Raw genomic sequence first — 20911 nt, 5'->3', positions numbered from 1 at the left:
TGGCAGTTTTTGGGGCAGATTTCCACTAAAAGATGGGAAAAAAAAAATCTTGTGTTCTTTAGGAGACTGACACCATGGCCATCCTGTTAAAACCAAAACCAAACAAATCCAACTGCCCCAAAACACAGCAAAAATCCTGAGATCTCCCCTCAAGATGGCAGAATTCTGGACAAGCTCTTTTCTGGTAGCACAGGTGACAAACTTCTCTATTGAAGTTGGATATAATGCCAGTAATAGTGCTCAGGGCTGACAGCATTATGTAAATATAGACAATTATTGGGAAATTAATTCCATTCATAAATTGCATATAAATGTTTAACCAGTTGCCAAGAATCTTCCAAGCAGCGGACTGATATACAGATCCTTGGTATTTTTTGGTCTTTTTTTTTTTATTTTAATGAGGTTTCTTGGCTAACAACTCTGAGCTGAAATCATGCTAGGCTCAGCCAGTGTCATTCTGCAGATTTTTTTTCTTGAAAGTTTTAAAAGCGTCACAATTCATATTTTGCAGATGTTCCTGGACAAGCAGGAATAATGGCTGTTTTGCAGCATTTTGTATGCGTGAACGGGAACATGTTATTTCTGTTCAAACTTTCTGTTGTTTAAGCCCTCGCCGGGAAACACCAGCTGTGTTCCCAAGTGCAGCCAGCAGACACCCAGCGCTCACCTCGCAACACAACTCAGACTCTTCCCTGGGAACCACAGAAAACGTGTGCTTGCACACACAGCTGTCTGCCGCTCTGTGCCATGGCAGCACCAGTCCCACCCCACACCCAAACCAGAAAGGTCCCAAAGCCTTCAAAGTCCTGCCAGAGCTGCGGGTTATCCCAGAGGGAAACGCTTCCAGCCCGAGAGCAGAGTGGACAGCCGCATGCCAGAAGGCTGAAGCAGTCCTCCCGACAGAGGGTAAGCCAGAGAGACAATGCCAGCTCATGCTGTGACTGTCCCAGCCCACGTCTCTCGCAGTGGCCTAAGGCAGGAGAGCTGCTGTCTCAGAGAAGCTGGACAACAGCGGCAAGGCTTGGCCAGACCTCAGACGTCACACACGAAGTGTACAGCGCTCATTCCTGACTTGCAACCCAGTGCTCATACTAAGCAGCTTGGCAGTGGCTCTTTGAAGGAAAAAAAAAAAAATCTTAGGCAGCGCTTTCTTTTCAGTTCCCTAAAGAAAGGTAAAAACAGGAGAATGTTTCACCACAACCTGAGCCCATCCTGTCTTGCAAACCTTTCCGGACACATTCAGCATCCCAGCATAGAGAGACATTCTTTAATTTACTTTGAAATCAGTGAAAATAACAAAGGCAGTCTACCAGGCCTGAGTCCAGAACCTCTGATGACTTCCAGCTCCCTTCCAGCATCTGATGCTCCCATGAAAGAAAAAGCACAGAGGGACTCACCTTCTGTGCTAGGCACACAGGTCTGCAGCCCTCTCAGAGCTTCAAACCCAGTGAGCTAACTGCAACTGATTTTCTTACTGGTACTGGGGACGTAACACAACCAAGTGTCATGTTCCCCCTACCCCAAGGGCAGAATTAATTTGTGAGAGACTGGAGCAAGCCCTGGGGAAACCAACTAGGAAATTCTACATAGTTGAAACACCTAATGGGAAACTTCAGGCCTGGGGTTATTTCTTATTTCGATCCGACGGAAAATTCCCAGCCTGTCAGATTAAGGTGTGAGCATCAAGGGGAAGAAGCTGAGGACACTGCTGGTGAGCAGACTACAAAGCACAGCTTGGTCTTACTGCTGTCTTCTGCACAACAATGCTCTCACTCACGCCACTGCAGTGTCACCTATGCAGCTGCACTTGCTGCCTACAGTAGCTATTACAAAAGCAATTTCCTATTCAATTACACGAACAAGGATTAATTAGCTTCTGTGGGCAGCTTCCCAGTTGCCCACAGAACCCTGACCACAAATCGATTTGAGGATCAATGCCATCATTTCCTCTTTCTGGGCCAACATCATTACCTGGAACACCAGGTTCAGGTGTGCACTGCCCCTGCAGACTGCGGGTCACGCACAGAGAGCAATCTGCAGGGTGGGAGCCTCTAACACCGGCTGCTAACGGCTCACGGGGGCTACTGCTTTCACCGTCACAACTGGGTGAGGAAAGGACATTTGTCCACAGCCTTGGGGACTCAAGAGTGTTTCACTCACAAATCTCGGTGCTGCAGAAAAACACAAAATGGTTTAAAAAAAAGACTAAAACATGGTATAACCTGAAAGAGCCAGCGCCTCCATTCACACCAGTTTTGGGGGCTGGGTAACACATCAGCCAACCCATACATTTAGGTCCCCTTTGCACCAGTAGTGAAGTAGACCTGCAAACCGCCATTGTGTTACTAACCCCCCCCCGAAGTAAAGTAATTTATGACTATGTAGTAAGGTTCGCTTATGACAGCAAGCTAAACTGTTGCCACATCCTTTACCCTGTAGCTTCATTGACAAAAACCATACTAGGACAGGGACATCTCCATCTCTGCTCTTCAGACAGAAGCATCCAGAGAAAAACTACTTGTAAATATCAGCATAGAAACTATATTCATACTCATCCAATCGATAAATCAAACCAAATACCACAAGAAATCATGAGACTGAGTATAAGCAAAAAAGCCTGACTTCTTATAAATCCATAGGATAAAAAAAATGAGGAAACATAGTTGTGGGACCCGAGTAATGGACTGGAGTAAGGTTCCTCCCTCTTTGCTGAAATTCATCAGATAGATTAATTCACTGTAAATTATTTACTCAGCTATAGCCACAAGGGAACATATTTGGAGGGGGGATGGAATTCCTATGGTATTTGCAGTTTTTCATAAGTAAATCTTTGAAAGGGAATTAATTACACTGGAAACTGTAAGTAGGATGGAATCTGCCCATATACAGTCAGATATGGCATCTGCCTCCTCATCCAATCTATAGATTCATTATCCAGCCTATAGGTTCAAACCTTATTTGCATGTGCATATAGAGATGGATACAAAAATAAAGGAATTTTTTTGTTGCTGCAATGAAAATTCACCCCAACTCTGACTCTCAGTTCTTGGACTTCTCGGCCCATTAGCTCATCCCAGACCGTTATGAATCACTTTCAGGTGGCAGAGCGGGAACCGGAATGTCACACACGCACCCCCCCTTCCCCCTTACCGGGTATAGAAGGAATCCACACCCAGAGCCTCCCGCACACTTGAGATGTACTGTTCCAGTGCAGAGTTTGTTATTGTTTGCAGGGTCACGCTGTTGGCTTCATGGAAGTCCCCGGCATTTTCTGTCAGGCTGTCACCCAGATAATACTCATGAAATTTCAGAATTCCTGCAAGGCACCAGAATCACGAGGTTATTTCTGCAGGGCAGGAAAAGTGCTGCCAGCAACTGTCTAGGAAGGTGGCACAATCCCTAGCATTTGGTATTTCCAGTAAAACTGGGGCAAAGCATTCCTTTCCATGTCTCCGCAGGGCTTTTCCAGCATTCTGTATTACAGCCTTGCTTTTAAAATCTGGTTTTGTGCTTTGCAGATGATGGCTCAAAGGTATGAAGGCAGAGCAGTGCTTTTGAGATGCTCAAAATGCATTTGCTATTGCAGCTCTCATATAAATTATAAAACAGATCTTTCATACAAGCAACTACCAGAGTAATTAGCATTTCAATAGATGCACACGAAAAATACCTATTAATAGCCTCTGATCACATAAATTGACCACACAAGGCTCAAATACTGAACAAAAGTGTTACTACTACAGCAGAACCTCCTCACGTCACATGAAGATTTTTCATTTCAATCATATGCATGAAAATATATTATATACAAAGAAAGAAAACGATGGATTAATGCATAGTAAAATATTAAAAGATAGCATTTCATAATGGGTAAACCAGACAAAGGACACTCACTGTTTTGTTAAGAATTCAACTACTACTGCAGATAAAACCTTCCTCCACTTAGACTGGCATATCCTTCCTGGTGTAATTAATTCTACAGCCTATGATCAACAGTAAAAGGCTGCTCTGGATGCCCTGTTTGCCTTGACAGTATAAATTATTAAACCAGTTAACAAGACTGGAGGAATAAAGTAACTCTTTCTGCAGCAACAGCAGCAAATACAGAATCAGTGAAGAGGCTCTAAGGGTACCATCTCAGTGGGAGATGAGGATCCTGGGGTGCCACTGAAGCTACTCTCTCCATCAGCACTAATGAAACGAGGTCACCTAGCTGGGCTGGAGTCACTATGGCAGAGCTCCCCAGCAAAGCTGCTCAAGTGGAACCCTTGAAGCATCACAGTCCCTCTCCTTCCCAACACCTGAGAGTGCCTTCAAGGAGGCAGTCACAAACCCATGTACTTGAAGAGTGCAACTGCTTTTCTACAAGACCCAGTTTGGGCAAGGAGAAGACTGGTCAGGAAGCCCAGTGGCAAACCCTACATTTCTGATCTGTATAATTTTAGTAAGCTGAGCCTGACATTAATACTATAGAATTACTGGCATCTTATTGTGCAAACTACAGGCCTGAAGAGCCAATTAGCAAATGGATGCATAGCAGGACAATGCCATCTTACACTTACACATGCAACATTGCAAAACACTCCCAAAAAGCATATCTTCCAATCACTGTCATCCCATCTGAAGTCAGGCATGTGTGAATGTTTGCTTCCCTTCCTGAAGTGCTTTTGGTGCAATCTAAATAGTGCTTTTTATCTCTTTAGCTTTGTCATTGTGAAGGGCTGCAATTATTAAATTATATCCAGAAAGAACTCATGAAAATTTACAGTCATCACTTTATTAGATAATGAACAACAGCTGTCTGCAAAAAGCAATCCTCTTCAAATTAATCCTCCTTGCTCCTCTGTGGTAAGTGTTTCCACATTCATATGAGGAGAATTCAGAGGATCAGGCAGTTCAATGGCTTATCAGGAAGCGGGGACGCCCTTCTGTTTTCTGCAATCCACTTGAGTGAATAAACGTCAAAAGCTTTTGGAAGGATAAAGCACAGAAATATAATTAAAGTAGGGATTCTTATGCACAGAAGATTCTCACAGAACCAACATACTTGGAATCTCATTACTGCTCTGTGGGAAATATATACAGATTGGAGGTTGAAAAATGGAAATATTAAACATGTGAAACATTTCCATCTCCAGGTGAACATCAAAGTCCTAAACAAGCGCTTTTATGTCATTACCGCTGTGGCTACGCCACAGTTTTCGGTCTACTCAGCCCTAAGGTAATAGATGGAAAGGATTCCCTCAGACGTTCACTCTGGCCCTAGATTCAGTCCTAGCTACAAATGGTACAATTCTCCCTTTGTAAGGCTTGTTCACAGGCTCTCATCTCCAAAAAGGACCTCACCTGCCCCAGGAGCCAGCAGCCAGCTGTACAGATAACCTGCAGCCAGTGAGTAGTAGAGAACAAGTCCCCTCTGGCCATTCACTGTCTCCAGGACCTGGTCAATGGTCACTGGAGAATAGGGATCAGAGTCCTGCTGCCCAGTCTGGCGTTCCACGAGCAAGTCAGCAAACGCCCTCGTTCGTCCTCTCTCTGCTACTGCCAGAGCTTCATCATGGTGACCTGGAAAAGACAAAGCTATCTCTCAGACCTGACACAAATGTGTTCTGGAGCACACGGTGCAGGAACAGGGATGGCTGCACTCCCAACCCAAAATAAAACTTGAGGAAGCAGGGTCACAACACTTATTCCTTGAAAGAGTCATCTCTGTGTTGGGATACAGTCCCACAGATCATCTTGGCTGCAGGCAACAACACGATGTTTGGGAAAACGAGGCACAGGAAGGCCAATGAATGGAGGAAGCAAGAAAGAAAATCCTGAAGTGCCTGCAATCCAAAGCAGGACACCCTTATTTGTGTCCTAGCAAAGAAATGCTGTGCTGCATCAGACAGATGGGGAGTGAAGGATGTATCATGATCTGCCTCCCCACAACTTCATTTGAACTCTTAGCATGAGCTTGAAGTTCAGACTCAGCATATGATGGCATCTCTTACCGAGACTGACAAGTACCCGCTGCAGGGCCTGATAGGAGGATGTCTGCAGGTCGAAGAGTGACAGCTTGTAATCTGTGCTCAGCTGCACCTCATGTCGGATGGTTTCAAACAGTGCCGAGGCCCGGTACAGCTGGGAGGGAAAACAGCCACGGTGACTTCCTTACAGACACAGCACAAAGCACTGGCTGGGACAGCGGGAGGATCCAGGGCCAATATACCCTCAGGGAGGGGAGGTCTGCCTCAGACAGCCCTCAGGATGGCAGCATCCCCGGCAGAGGGGAGGTGACTTCGGATGGAGCAGGAAGGCACGTGGGCCTGAGTCAGCTCAGTGTGTTACACACCCTGCCCAAGAGGCACCAGACATTTCCTCCCCTGAGGACGAGAATGACCCAAAGGGCTCAGAGGACACAAGCCCACCGGCACGGGGCAGACCATGGTATACCTGGTGCTGAGACTCCTCCAGGTTCCCACTCGCCCAGAGGGAGAGGCCGAGGCCATGGCGGATTTTGGCTTCATCTTCTCTGCGTCCCAGCTGCTCTGCCAGCCTCAGTCCTGAAAAGAAGTCAGAGTGAGAGAGGGCCAAAGTGGAGAAGGGGCCTCGGCAGCCCCGTGGAGCACTTCTACCTCAGCAGCCGGGCAGGCCACCGGCTCAGGGCCTCCTGGGCTCCTGCGGAGGCAGAGACAGTGCAGAGCAGCCGCGCAGCAGGACACTGAGCAGGGCAGCGCCAGCGCGGGGCAGTTGCTGCTGACACTCAAATCGGCACCAGCTCCACATGCTTTTTGTACCGAGCCAGAGCAGCAGGCAGGGTCATGGCGTGAATAACCTGGAGCTCGTGTCACTTGCAGCAGCACTTTCTGTGTCATTCCCCTCTTCCACCATGCTCCAAACCTCTCAGCTCCGTGGGCCCTGCTGACAACAGGGATGCCTCCTCTTAGGCACCTCAGCAGGTTTCCCATGGACTGGGGAGCAGGGCCCTGGCCACGACCACGCAGCTCAGCAGCAGCTAGCATTTGCAGGCTTTTCAGGAATTCTACGTCACACCAGGAGAAGGAGCTGTGTTTAATTTTTCCCCCTCCGATTTAATTGAATTCCCTCAGCATGCTGGAATCCTGCCAAGGTCAGTTTCAGGAAAACCACACTAACTGATATAATTAATATTTCAGCTTCCAGCTTCATACACTCCAGCTACACTGCGCATCTCCTCCACGAGAGAGCCGTCACCTTGAACAGATGCCGCTTGCATGGTGGAATTCCTTGCAGCAGCACAACTCACAAGCCAGCACTGGCCCCAGCGCTCAGCAGTGGCAGATGGCTTCCGGACACTGAGGGCTGAACCTCCCTCACCTCCCTATCAAACACAACTTTTTTTTCACTCACAGCTTAGAGGACACTCACCTGGTCTCACTCCCACTTGAATGCAGAAGGAAGAGCCATATGGCGATCAGCAAGGCACACATCAGTTTGAGACCTGATCTCAGGATCAGAGAGATCCATCATGACCTGATCCCAGAGCCAGTTCCTGCTATGTGATGCTATTTATAGAGAAGGTTTATACCTTCTAGGCTCAGGCACAAACAAGTTTTATAAAGAGACTCCGCCAAGCGCAGTCCAGATTCAAGCTCAGAGCTAGCTGAGGTGCCCCCAGGAAGGCACAGACTGTGCTTTGCAATGCTTTGTCTGCAGGATGCCAGGAAGATTCCGACTGACGTGGCGTGCTGACCATAACAGCCTGCTTGGACAGCTACTTACAGGGATGCTCAACAGCAGCTATGGATGTGTGCAAGAGCTTTTGCACCAAAGGCCACTGTCAAACACATCCTCTTAGTGCCATGCTCATAGTACCCCCCTTCTCTCCATGTCTTCAGGCGTCCCTCCTATACCCCCGCCACACCTACCATGACATGCTGTGTTGCATAATTCAGCCTCTTACCTTCCTGCAGGTACATCACAGCCTGAGAGTAGTTCTGCAAGGCGTGATGAGTCCTCCCCAGACTGCTGTAAGACACAGTTTTGGCTACAAGATCGTTCATTTGTGCTGCAATGCTGAGGTGCTGCTCCTGATAAACTACTGCCCTCTCGTAGGTGCCCAAGGACTCATAGGTCAGGCCTAGGTTCCCGTAGGCCCGGCCTTGGCAAGTGGGGTTGTTGGTCTCCTCCGCAATCTGCAGGTCTAGCTGGTGATACTGCAGGGCTGTGTCGTACTCTCCCATCTGCTGGTAGACCCCGCCAAGGCCGCAGGCAGCATCGCTCTCCAGAGCTCGGTCCTTCATCTCTCGAGCAATGTTCAGCTGGCGCTCCAGGCAAGAAATGGCTTGCTCGTAGTTCCCCAGCTGGCTGTGCAGGCTCCCCAGCTCCCCGTAGGCCTGGGCTTTGTTAAATGCCTCCCCCAGCTCATGTGCCACCACAAGCCTCTTCTCAAAGCACACCAGAGCCTGCTGCAAACTTCCCATAGCCCTACAAGGGAAGAAAACAACAGCATTTATTTTGCCAGTATTTTCTTGAAATAAGATGTTTTGCCATTTCCTCAGCTCAAACCTTTCAGGTAGAGACAAACGCTCCCCCCCAGGAAACATCCCCGGCACCTTTGAATCAGTGTCCTCCTTCTGCCGCCCTATAAACTTCTCGTCTTCTCAGGGCAGAACAACATCAGCTTCGTTATTTGAGGCTGCAGCACAGTCCTCAGCACCCAGAGGACTCTGTTACTCGCTCCTATGCCACATCCCTGTGCATGCGTGCAATGGCCAGAAAAACACACCCCATGAGTAACACAATGCATCCATGTGTACATGTACTTCACTGTCATCAGAACACACATGCAGTGCTCCTTACCTGTGCCCATTGCCCAAGCCCCGGTAGGCCTTTGCCTGATCTTGCATACGGTTCAAGCTTTGAGCCACAGACAGGTACTGTTCATAATACTTTATAGCTTCCTCAAAATCTCCCAGAGCCTCGTAACAATCTCCCAGGTTCCCATATGCTCGGCCTCGATCTAACACGGATTCATTTCCACTGAGCTGCTGCAGCATGGCCAGCTGCTGTTCAAAGTAGCCAATAGCTTCCTCCATCACATTCATGTTCATCTTGGTAATGCCCATGTTACCATAGACTTGGGCTTCTATGCTGGGGTCCTTCAACTTCTGCCCAAGCTCCAGCTGTTCTTCATAACACTTGAACGCCATGGTGTACTTCCCAAGTGACATATACACTGCAGCAAGGTGACCATGTGCTCTGCATTCACCCGGCATATCTCCCAGCTCCTGGTACACCTCCAGCTCCTGTGTGTGGTAACCTAAAGCCTTGTCACACTTCTGTATCATTCTGTATGCAGAGCCCAAGGCTGCATAGGCACTGGCTTCCAGTCTCCTGTCTTTAACATGATGGGCTAAACTCAGTTGCTGCTCATAAAATTTTATTGCACCATTTACGTCTTTTTTACAGACAAAAATATCCCCCAAGTTTCCCAGAGCTCGGAATTTAGCCTGGGAGTTATTCAGAGACTGGGCCAAGGACAACAGGTACTTTTGACACTCCTCTGCTTTGCTGAAGTCCATCAAGGCTTTGAAGGCCAGGCCTAGGTTGCAGTAGGCTTTGGCTTGGCTCAGCTTGTCATGAAGGTCCTTTGCTAAGGCAAGATCCTGCTCGTAGTACTTAACAGCTTCCTCGTAGTTCCCAAGGCAGTAATGGGCATAGCCAAGGTTGTGGCAAACTTTCCCCTCCCCTTCCATGTCCTGCAGCTCTGGGGACAAGCGCAGGTACTGCTCGTAGTAAGGGGCTGCCTGCACATACTCTCCTCGTGAGCAGTGGAAGTTGCCCAAATTGCTGAGGGCCCGTGCTTCACTCTGGATGTCTCTCAGCTCCCGGGCAATGTTGAGATGATTTTGGTAGTGCTGCAGAGCACGGTCATGGGCACCCAGCGCTTGATAAGCAACTGCTAAGTTCCCATGTGTAGATGCCTGAGAGGCACGGTCATTCACTTCCATAGAAATCTGCAGCTCCTGCCGATGGTACTTGACAGCCTGGTCATACATGCCGAGAGCGTTGTAAGCGTTACCCATGTTGCCATAGGCCCGGCCCTGGGCCGCGTAATCGCTTAGCTCCTGAGCGATGGACAGATGCGTCTTATGCAGCCGTAGTGCATTGTCATAGTCACCTTTCATCTGGTGAATGATTCCTGAAAAATAACAGAAATGGGCTCAAGAAAAACATTCTTCTGTGCTAACCCTTCTGCAACACCTTGCCGTGCCAGGACTTTTCTACAGCCTGGCCCTTTCCCCAGGCTCTCTACACCAGGCAGCCCCATCACTTCCCCAGAGCATCCTGATATGTCCCCAGCACAGCCGACATGGCACGGCCCTTCTCAAGCAAACTGCTTCCTCACTTCTAACGGGCAAATCCTGGAGAAGGTTTTATATTACACATATTAGCCTGGAGAAAAGGAGGCTGAGGGGAGACCTTATCGCTCTCTAACAACTACCTGAAAGGAGACTGTAGCCAGGTGGGCCTTGGTCTCTAATCCCGAATAAGAAGCAATAGGACAAGAGGAAATGGCCTCAAGTTGTGCCAGGAGAGGTTTAGATTGGATATTGGGAAAAACTTCTTCACCAAAAAGGGTTGTCAAGGACTGGGACAGGCTGCCCAGGGAAGCAGTGGAGTCACCATCCCTGGAGGGATTTAAAAGACATGTAGATGTGGTGCTTAGGGATGTGGTTTAGTGGTTGGACCTTGCAGTGCTGGGTTAATGGTTGGACTTGATGATGTTAAAGGTCTTTTCCAACCAAATCGATTCTATGATTCGATGAAGCACGCATTCACCACAACAACTGGACAGTTTGGCCTTATCAAATGCCCATCTTATCTTTTAATTATGCTACTTTTTTTTCCCCATCAGTGATACCTGGTGACTCCAAGAGCTCATACTCAACACACTGGTGAGAATGCATTTGCTCTTCAATTTCAGTCAAATCATCTTGTACTTGTTATGAGATGTGGGAACAGGAGCTCTGAATCTGCTGATGTTACAACTTATGCTTCAATTAAACTCTGTGCTAATAATACACATGGCTCCTTCGCAAACACTCGTGAACAGGCCTGGAGATCCACGAGCCACTGAAGGAGGCCCTGCAAACACAGATCCTACAGATTCATCACAGTTACTTAGGTGTCTGAAGACAACTTCAGGTCTTTCCCTGCCCCTAAAGGAAAGCAGCTTCCAGTTTCCATCTCTGCAGACAACCAACGTGTTGAGGGTCGGGAGGCAGCTGCCTTCCCTGGTCACCGGCAAGTGCAGCAAGCTGTAGATCAGGTCCTGTGCATCAGCCTCCTCTTGGTTTGTACTTTTAAAGAGAAATTTGAAGACAGAGGCTTTTCAAGCAAGCCTGGAACACGAGGGCTGAAATTTGCTTTCCCGAGACAATTTGGACCTTGCAGATTCATTTCTTAAACTCACGTAGGATTGAAAACCCAAGTTCCATTACATCAGCTTGAAGCATTCTGGCTGGATTACCTGTATTTCTATCAAAGCAAGTAATTCAAAAATTCTGCTCACTTTCCTACTAACATAAGGCTTCAGGAGAAGGCAATTTATAAAAACAGGCAGAAAACAGGATCAAACTAGCCAACACTTGGCTGCTGCTGACAGTTCGTTTCTCTCCCCCAGCACCGCAATCGTGATCAAAGCTAGAGCTCACAGCAGGAGGGACTGGCTCCTCGGTGTCTTAGTCCAGATCCTGGCCAAATACTTCCTCAGCTCCAATAAGCCTGCGGTTCTAATTGATCAGCATTAGCTACTGCATCTCTGGCTGATGCATGCTGATGTTTCCCTCCGGTATGATGAGGGAAGGTGGTTTCAGGAAGGACAGGATGAAGCTAAGCTAAGTGACCCCACACAAATATTTTGGCCCTCCATCTCCTATCTGTAGACACAGCCAGCGCTGGGGCTTGGTGGACAGCAGAGCACTCACAGGAAAGAACACTGATTTCTGCAGAAAAACACAAAGTAATTACAAAGGGTGGAACTGGATCAGACACAAAACTATATTACTTAGAAACTGCAAAAAAGTGTCACTGTGAAAGCATCCCATTGCTTCAGAAACTAAGAGATGTAATTAGCTAAATGTCGCCCCACTGTGAGAAACCTAAACACATGGCTCACTGAAAACCACCTCTGAAAACCCAGGGTTTCCAGAATAAGGGGACAAGCAAGCTTTTCCTAATCTCATACTCCTAAATGGACAGACTCTTCAAGGAGACAAGACATGCTATTGCTCTCCACCAGCACCTCTCCACCTCCTCTGAGGAATCAAGTCTGGGACAGCACTGAGCTTCAAGTGACTGTAAAAGGGAGAGAGAGGACAGAAGACAGCTTAAAAGCAAATTTGAGTTCAGCTGACTGCCTAGATAACTTGTTCTTTGATGAGATTCCTCTTAATTAAGAGTCAGAAAGCAGAAAATAGGACAGACATTACTAAAAATTTTTAGTACTGGCTTTGGCACAAAGGAAGCGAATGCTACTCGGGATGTACTGATGAAACCCAGTTAAGAGGCACTGCTGACACCAAGAAGGATGGGATTATTATGGAGGAAGGATTGGACAACCTTATGTACTAGAGCAACAAGAACAGGGTGATGAAAATCAGCAGTAAACTATGAAAAAGACATGCACTTCAAGACTACAAGGGCAAGGAGTCATCACCTGGAAATGAGAAGAGAAGGAACTATCTGGTGAATTGATGTATTTCCAATAAAGACAGACAAATGTGATTCCTGTTGGACACAGAAGAGAGTTAATCAATTTACAGACCAATGCTGGTGTAACCACAGAGGGGCATCAACCCTAGAAATTATTTTCACCATCAGAGTGCCAAGGCTCCTGAACAGCCCTACAGGAGGATAGTGAAGCAATCAAAACATTACTGTTAAAATGGTGCATGGTTAATTTATGAATCATGGTATTTGTATTACATGTCATGTGCAATAACAGGAGACTGGATTCAATGCCTCAGGAGGCATCTTCCACTTCTCTCAGTTTAATCATTGATTCCCCTGGTAACTCTGAGCTTCTATATAGCTTTTCTGGGAGATTATCTGAGGCCAGCAACAACCACCTGTGGACCTACGAATTACACTGGGAACATGGACACCCCTTATTGTTAGAGCACACACTACCTCAAAAACAGATTGTTCACCTCCATGGGTTCACCTCCATGAACTCATCAGCAAGTCTCTCTGTAAAACCTCCTTCACAGATCATTTCCTTATGCTTCATTAATCCCAAGTGTGTCATGCTGAGAAAGAAAACATAGCCAAGGAACAGAGTAGTAAAAATGTCAACAGGACACTGCCAGGAGCTACCAGCCACAACTTGCTGAGGTTTGCAGATGTCAACAGGCTGAAATATAGAGTAACATGACTGGCAGGAAGGTCAGACACCTGGAGGAACCCAGGACAGCATGCAGACCTTTCCCACTGCATGGCTGGAAACACCCACCCAGATCTCTGGAGAGATGCACAGGCACCACAGACTGGCTGCTAGTATCTACTGAGCCTTGCTGCCCTAGTGCCTGGAAACAAGAGCAATCACGTAGTTCACTCCCTGGCTGTTTGTTGCTACTCAGTGGGTTCCCATCATCCTTTCTGTAGAAGCTGCCATCCCTGCCCTCATTTCCAAGCATCCTGCTCTGTCTCCCTCCCATCAAATGGCAACTGTGTTTTCCCATCCCCAGTCTATCCTCAGCTATACACTTAAAATTCTTGTCAAAGTCAGAGACAACCTTGGCCCTGGACTGCAGACACACTCTGTCAGGCTCTGAGGGGATGCTGGCTCTACACTTTGCTACTAGTTTCATGTAAATTTTATCTGCAAGTCCCATCCCTGGAAGTGTTCAAGGCCAGGTTGGATGGGGCTTTTGGCAACCTGGTCTAGTGGAGGGTGTCCCTGCCCATCGCTGGGGGGCTGGAACTAGATGGGCTTTAAGGTTCTTTCCAACCCAAACCATTCTGTGATTCTATGATATGATTCTACGAATTACTCAGATGACTTGACAGAGAAGAAAAAATCTTTGGCATCCAAGGTCATTTAGGAACTCCTAGCGAGCAGATGGCATGCCACAGCTCAGCCTCAAAGCTTAAGCACCCTGAAGAAACTCCATTTCACTGTGAGGAACAAGAAAAGTCAGTGGACAGTGGTCACCTTTAAAATGCCATTGACAGCTCAGGAGTTGTGTCCACAGGAGTGGTGGATGAAAGATGAGGAAGCTAGTGAGAAGACTTATGCTCACTGCAATTACCTCCCTCAACATGGAAGAACTCATAATGGAGGAAGAATGTCGGAGATGGTGACCCAACCCAGACTCTCTCCCACTGCCACTTCATATTATCCTTGAGGATAGATAAGAAAAGGACTATCTGAGGCTGGAGATAATAGGAATTCCTGCCCCAGGACACCAACCTGTCCTGTCCCATATGAAGGAGAAGGAAAGTGGGAGAGGAAGATGGCAAGTCAGACAGAGAGCATGGCTTTGAAAGGCAAAGAGCAGCCAGACAAGTAAAATTCATACTGGAGGTTAGGGCAACAGGTTACTGAAACAGCCAGTGCTGCCACTCTCCGGAGAGGCTATGGATGGAGTTTCACCCTGGATACTATGCCCACCAAAAAGGCTCCTCTCTGTCACAAACCTTGCTCAAGCAAATTCACAGAATTTCATCTAAAAAATTAAGGTTGCTCTTGGGAAAAGAGGAACCTGGTAAGAGACCCCACACAGCACCTCCTGGTATGTTTCCATCATTTGCTAGGGGAATTACAAAGGATGGCCCAGGAAGGAAAGGTTCTGACTCAGACTCTAAAATCACCACCTACCAAATATATTCTCTCTTTGTGCATTCCTCAACAGACAAAAATGAGGGTCGTAGATGGATGGGAGATGAAGCCTTCACAGTTCTAAATGTTTTAGTCAGCCTCTTTACTGCCAAGAAAGGAGAAAAAACAGTGAGCAAATGTTTACCGGGAGATACCCAGGACAAAACCAAGTAGCATAACAGAGAACAAAGCTGTGCTCTCCTCACCCACAGAGCCTGCTATCACATTAGTTTGCTTAAGCTGTCACCCATCTATTGTTGCCACTTAAGGAAGAAGGATCCAGAAACACACTGTCACTGCAAAACTGACTCATTCTTACAGCTATAATAATGGAATTCAAAACAAAAGATAGTCTTCTGGTAAGCAAGACTAGTCAGCTAGACTACATTCTGGAATAGCACATGAAGGATACAGGAGAACAGACTGAAAACAAGAACCTGGCAGACATGAGGGGAGATGGTCAGAGATAGCCTTTACTGCCTTAATAGTGTAAAGCACCAAAAAGGGCACAAATTACATTAATTCACAAGCTTTCTTAATGATGAATGTAGTTCAAACTGGGTAGAAACCTGTATAAGACATCAGCAAAATCATCATAAAAGTTAATTCTGCCTATGCAAATCACCGATTTTTTCCAACTCAGGCAACAAATCGGTAAGGTGAAAGTGTCAGACTAATTCTGGAACAGTTTTTGCAGCTCCTGTGCTGGAGCCTGGCAGGCGGTTACAGCAGAAATCAAAGGGACCTCCAGTCTCCCAGCAGCAGTAGCCAGCGCAGAACAGTCCTCTGTGTTGTGATGGCATCACAGCTGCACCGTGGTGCCCAGCTTAGACTGAGGTAACATCGTTCTTGACTGAACCCACTCTTTCAGAATGAAATATGAACACGCTGAAAGTTGAAACGGAGCAAACATGGTTCTGAAGCTCATCCACGTGGTGTTCCCAGCTCCCTCCTCGGTGCAGACAGGAGAGCCTAAGAGCATCCACTGTCTGCCGCATGCTCTGATGCGATGCAGGTGGCTGGATGAGCATGCCTGTGAGCAGTGAGAGATGAGGGAGGTCTTGGGTTACTTAGCTAGTCTTTCGGCAACAGGGGAAGAGATGGCCAAACATAACCACCATTTTTTGACCCTAATTGCAAAAAAGCTTCAAGAGAAAACATCTAGCACCTTTGGATAACACACCAAGCACAGGAAGATAGGCACAGAAGTTCTTTTGTAACTGCAAAGAGATGCTAAGCACCAAGGGAGAGACTCTGAACTGTGTTTTATTAATAATCTGAAGTGTCCTCTCTCCATGGCAATGGGAAACCATAAGAGCTGCGGAGGCTGAAAAGCCAGCTCTCTACATGGAGCCTTGGCATTCACAAACACCATCTGCTTTGCAAAGGTTGCCAGTCTGAGACTTCTGGTTAAACTCCACATCTCCTTGTTGTGAAGGGCTTGATAACTTGTGACTTGCCCTCAGTCCATTACCTTCTGCTTACCGAGTCACAGAACGCATTGTATCTCCCTGCAGAGCACTACAGCAGCTGGGCTATGTTATAGTCTGTGTCTGGCTTGCTCAGCATTAGATAGTACACTTAAGAGAGCTTTCCATCTAAATCAGTGAACTGCAAACAGAAAATTTCTGTTGCTTCAGCAAAGAGGCCAACTCTAACATTCTGGCTTGGAAACACACATTTACATACATTTTTTTTGCCTGTCAGCATGGTTATTTTGATGAGGTTTTGTTTTGCATGTGGATTAGATGAAAGAGACAATTAAGACTTGACTTTTTAATTGGTACTGGATGCATTTTAAACAACAGTAATAGACTTTCTCAACAAGAACTGCATGTTCTCTTTCTCCAGTATAACTTAACTCTGACAGAGAAGACATAAAAATATAGCCAAATAACAGCCGAAACGTGAGATCCTGCACTCAGAAGCTAGGAAAACTATTCTAATACAAATTGTAGAGTGGCTGAGTCAGCATACCAACTGAAAGTTGTATTTAGGCTTAAATCCAACACAAGAAAAACATTCTCTGCTGCACCAAAATGCTTTCCTCCCCCTCAATTTCTGGGATTAAATGCTGAAAGCATCATTAAATCCAAAGCTGCTATAAGATTAATAATGATATTAAGGTGGATTTAAGTCCCAACTTGACTGATTTTGAGCCAGCAAAATGCTGAGAGAATTTAAACTGCAAGTGAGTACCGTGAAGGTTGAGGAACAAGAGCAAGCTGCTTCCTTTTGCAGCAGTGCTTGTTTCATTCCGAGGTGAGGCAAAGCAGCTACAGAGAGTATCAGCACTTGCAGTGAATTGCTAAGCCCATCTCAGCTCATCATTTCTGTACCAGTCTGTCGGAGTTTTTTTATGATGCTGAGTAGCACAGAGACAGACTGCACTGAACATACAGGCAGTTAGAAGAAATGCTGCAGAACTTTAATTAAGCTTGCTCTTCTAGCAAAAGCGCTGTGGTCTGCCCAATGGCAAAAGGCTCATAAAAACAGGAGGAGACAATAAGAAAAACCCAAGATGGCTCATCACCACACTGATGTAGAGAGGAAAACCAAAACCAAGCGACAGCTTCTTCCATTTCCCCAGACTGCATTTCCTCAGTTTCCTGGATGTGCTTAGAAAGAATTGGGGCAATCCTCCAGAAAGCAGCATGTGCTTCAGAGGAGAAGCGAATGAAAGCGGTTCTGATCTCTGGAGGTTTGCCAGCGCTGCTCAGAGCATGCCCACCCTCTTTTATAGGCGCTCACAGCTGAACACAGCCATGCCATCTCCCAGTAACTACACCAGTAGAACAGCCTGTGCACCCTCTGGTCAGCTTCCACTGGAAACAAAATACCTTAAGCTTCACAGCAAGAGGAACTTTCCCTCAGTCCTGACCATGAGCTGGGAAGCCAGTGCATCCTCAAGCATGGCCAAGGATGACATCTCCATCTCCCCCACCAAGCACCCAGAGTTCACACCTCCCCCTGTTCCCTGCCTGGACAGTCCTGGGTCCTGTTCCCCCAGCGTGGGCTCCTCTGTCCCTCTCACACACCAGTGATCCTGCACATCTCTGCATCTCCCCAAGACCAGCCCCACACGGGCAGCAGAGATGGGGCATGTATGGTTTGTGCTTTGCTAGATGCATCCACTGTTGTTCTCTGCAAAAGCCCCTACGTAAATATTAGAAGCCAGATGCAAAACTTCATCTCCCCAGCTCTCTTGCCTGTTAGGTGCTCTGTCACGCTAACAGAAAGGTTATCAACGCTCACTGCTCTCTAATGCTAAGCATGCCACAGGCACTTTTGCCTCACAAACCTACTTTGCCTCACACATTTGCCCTAATTTGTGTAAAGAAGGAGATTCGCAAATCTAATTAGAAAGCTAGGACTGTTTTGTTTTCTCCCCTTCACCTTATCTTCTTCACTCAGCTCCTGAAGACTCAGCTATTAAGAGAAATTAAGTAATTCATCAAGCCCTTTTCAATTACCTGCTGTTGATAACATCAGAGTACAATTAGCATCTACAAATGAACCAAGTGCCAACTGCCAAGCTGAAACAGAAGCTAATTTATGGCTGGGGCAGCCTGCAAGAGCTGAGATTCAGGGGCTGCCAGCAAATGCGTATTTTGTTATACCAGCAACAGCCCTGTTCTGCCACTCCCAGCCAGCTGAGAACACATCCTTAATGACAGCTGGAACAGCAGCAGCGCAAACTCCGCATCCCACAGCGGAGATGGAAACTCATCTTTGGTTGCTTCCACATCTGGTGCTGTGAAGCAGCAGCAGGAATGGACTTCACTTTGATGTAATTCAGTCCTTCCCAGCCTGCCAGCAGGATGCCAGTATCTCTCCTTGGAAGAACATGAGACTCCTACACTCTATTATTTTAATGTATTTCACGTTCTGAAAACAAACTCAGTTAGGATTTGACCCATGCATCTCCCAACTTACAAGGCAGCAATATATTGACATAACTAGCTGACAAGCTCCCAAAGAAACGGACAGGTAATAAACCACGTCACCTGCCTAAGCACAAGACTTACGTTTATTTTGGACACCAGAACAGCTCTTCAAATGCACTTTACATTTTCATTTCCCTTCTGCCATGAGCTTGTGCTTTCTGGTGCCTTTCTGAGCAGGTTAATAATTGAACATGGAATACATTACACTGGCACACAATCTGCCAAGTGCCTATTTAATTTATGAAGACAGCCTGGTGAAACTGGAGTAACTCAGAAGATAGCACACAGCAAACCTCCTGCATCCTGGCAGCAGCTCTGATAGTCACAGCATTCCCTGACAAATTCTGCTCCATGTCAGGGCCTTACCTAGATTAGAGGAGGCTCTGCCTTCAGCAGCTCGGTCCTGCAGGCTCTCAGCGATGTGCAACTGTTCTTCATGGTACTGCTTAGCCCTCTCCAGATCCTGCATACATCTAGCTGCATGGCCCAAGCCAGCATAAGCTCGCATCTCAATGGCCTTCTCAGCCAGCTCCTGGGCCAACTCCAACACATAGTTGTGGTAGGACATGGCTTTGTCGAAGTTTCTCCGGTAGTGGTAAGCACTGCCTAGGTTGCTGTAGGCTCGAGCTTCCTCCCGCTTGTTCCCCAGCTCCTTGGCGATCTTAAGATGTTGTTCATGGCACTGCACCGCATTTTCAAAATCCCCCATTGCAATGTACACTGCTCCCATGTTGCCCAGCTCCCGCGCCTCAGAGAGCTCATCTTTGGACTGCTTTGCAAGGAGGACACACTGCTTGTGGCTAGCCAGTGCGTTTGGGTAGTCCCCAATGGCTGTGTACACATGGCCCAGACTGCTCAGTGCTGAGGACGCTGCCTGCAGGGATGAGAGAGAAAAAATAAGTACAAGTATTCATGGAAATAAGTCAGATGGCCCCAGTTCTAGAAATCAAAGCCACAGAAGGCCATTCTGGGGAAAGAATGTGACTACCAGCTAGAAAACCTGCTCTCTGCAGTTCTTCTACACCCCTCATGGCAGTTCAGGCAGACGTAGCAGGACTGGGGTTGACTCAGGAGAGCAGGGCTAGGATTGCCTCTTTCTCTGAAGAGTACAGTGCGTGTGTACCTGGTAGAGGCAAAGGCCGGCACTGCAAAGATGCAGAGACCACTGAGGATGGAGAAAGCGATTGCTGCACTCCAGAACCAGCCTGAGCTGTCTCACAAAGCAGCGCTTCCCCTGTTGGCAGCCACACCTCAGGTCACCTCTTGTGACTACTTTAACATCTACGCCAAGTCCGGCTAGCACAACAAACAATCTTGTGTATGGCAGCTCATAAGAAAGCAGACAAATAATGATATCCACTGCAGAGACCATTGCAAATGAATGCTTGCCCTGGTCCACCCTCCACCCAGTACACTCATGTCAAAGCAACAGACTCCTGAGACCCTGCAGGCTGATGCCAAAGCACTGTCAGCGACCAGCAGCAGAACGTGTAACTTGACACAACCATGCTGCAGGCTGAGCCACCGTGAGGTCTCTGCAGTCTCATCTTTCCAGGGCAAACAGCCGTTGAATACCTGCTGGTGGAAAACATAGACACTTGCAGCCAGCACTCAGCTGGGAGAAGGGAGATGCCTCTGCTGCTTATCAGTAATACCAATTGACTGCAATACCAGTAGCCAGCGTGCTCTTCTCGTACTTCTGTTTGGCCCATCACACCATGCTCTGAAGAGCATAGTTCTTACTGTGCAACATCAGGGTCCTTCTAGCACAACATTATTTGTTACTGAGCCCCAAACAACCTTGGGATTGCAGCAAAGACAACAGTATTTCAGCAGCTGGAGCCTCTGTCCCCTGGGGACGTCTTAAATAAATACAGCTATTTGAAAACTGTTCTTACCACCGAGTAACAGCTGTATTTAACAAGACAAATTATCTGAGAATCAGATTCTTTTGCCCACTGTATCTACCAGGACACAGGCCTTACTTCCACCTGGCAGAGCCAGAGCATACACAGCCGGACAGCAGGGCAAGGAGCCAAGAGCAGGGATGTGCTCCTTCTGCCTAACGCACGTCTGCTGCCTCAGCATAGCTGTTCACTCCAAAGCCCCGACC

At 47.3% G+C, this 20911-nt stretch overlaps 1 protein-coding gene across 4 annotated transcripts in view; it reads right to left on the bottom strand.

Annotated features, from left to right (window-relative positions):
- Nucleotides 1–20911, bottom strand: part of TTC28 (tetratricopeptide repeat domain 28) — a 187852-nt gene that overhangs the window by 31841 nt on the left and 135100 nt on the right. For 3 of the 4 annotated variants that reach the window (XM_075769899.1, XM_075769900.1, XM_075769901.1), the window contains 7 exons: nucleotides 19165–19672; nucleotides 8827–10168; nucleotides 7928–8451; nucleotides 6439–6548; nucleotides 5997–6126; nucleotides 5347–5565; nucleotides 3151–3316 (listed from right to left, as the gene is read on the bottom strand). In XM_075769899.1, the coding sequence (XP_075626014.1) occupies nucleotides 3151–3316; nucleotides 5347–5565; nucleotides 5997–6126; nucleotides 6439–6548; nucleotides 7928–8451; nucleotides 8827–10168; nucleotides 19165–19672 (2999 nt within the window). Of the gene's footprint in view, nucleotides 1–3150; nucleotides 3317–5346; nucleotides 5566–5996; nucleotides 6127–6438; nucleotides 6549–7927; nucleotides 8452–8826; nucleotides 10169–14851; nucleotides 14958–19164; nucleotides 19673–20911 lie in introns of those variants that run through there. The other variant, XM_075769903.1, reaches the window with a different exon arrangement.

This window comes from Balearica regulorum, chromosome 17, assembly GCF_011004875.1.
Source record: "Balearica regulorum gibbericeps isolate bBalReg1 chromosome 17, bBalReg1.pri, whole genome shotgun sequence".
Taxonomy (NCBI): Eukaryota; Metazoa; Chordata; class Aves; order Gruiformes; family Gruidae; genus Balearica; species Balearica regulorum.
Note: the sequence above shows the minus strand (reverse complement) of the source record. Positions and strands in the feature narration are given on the sequence as shown.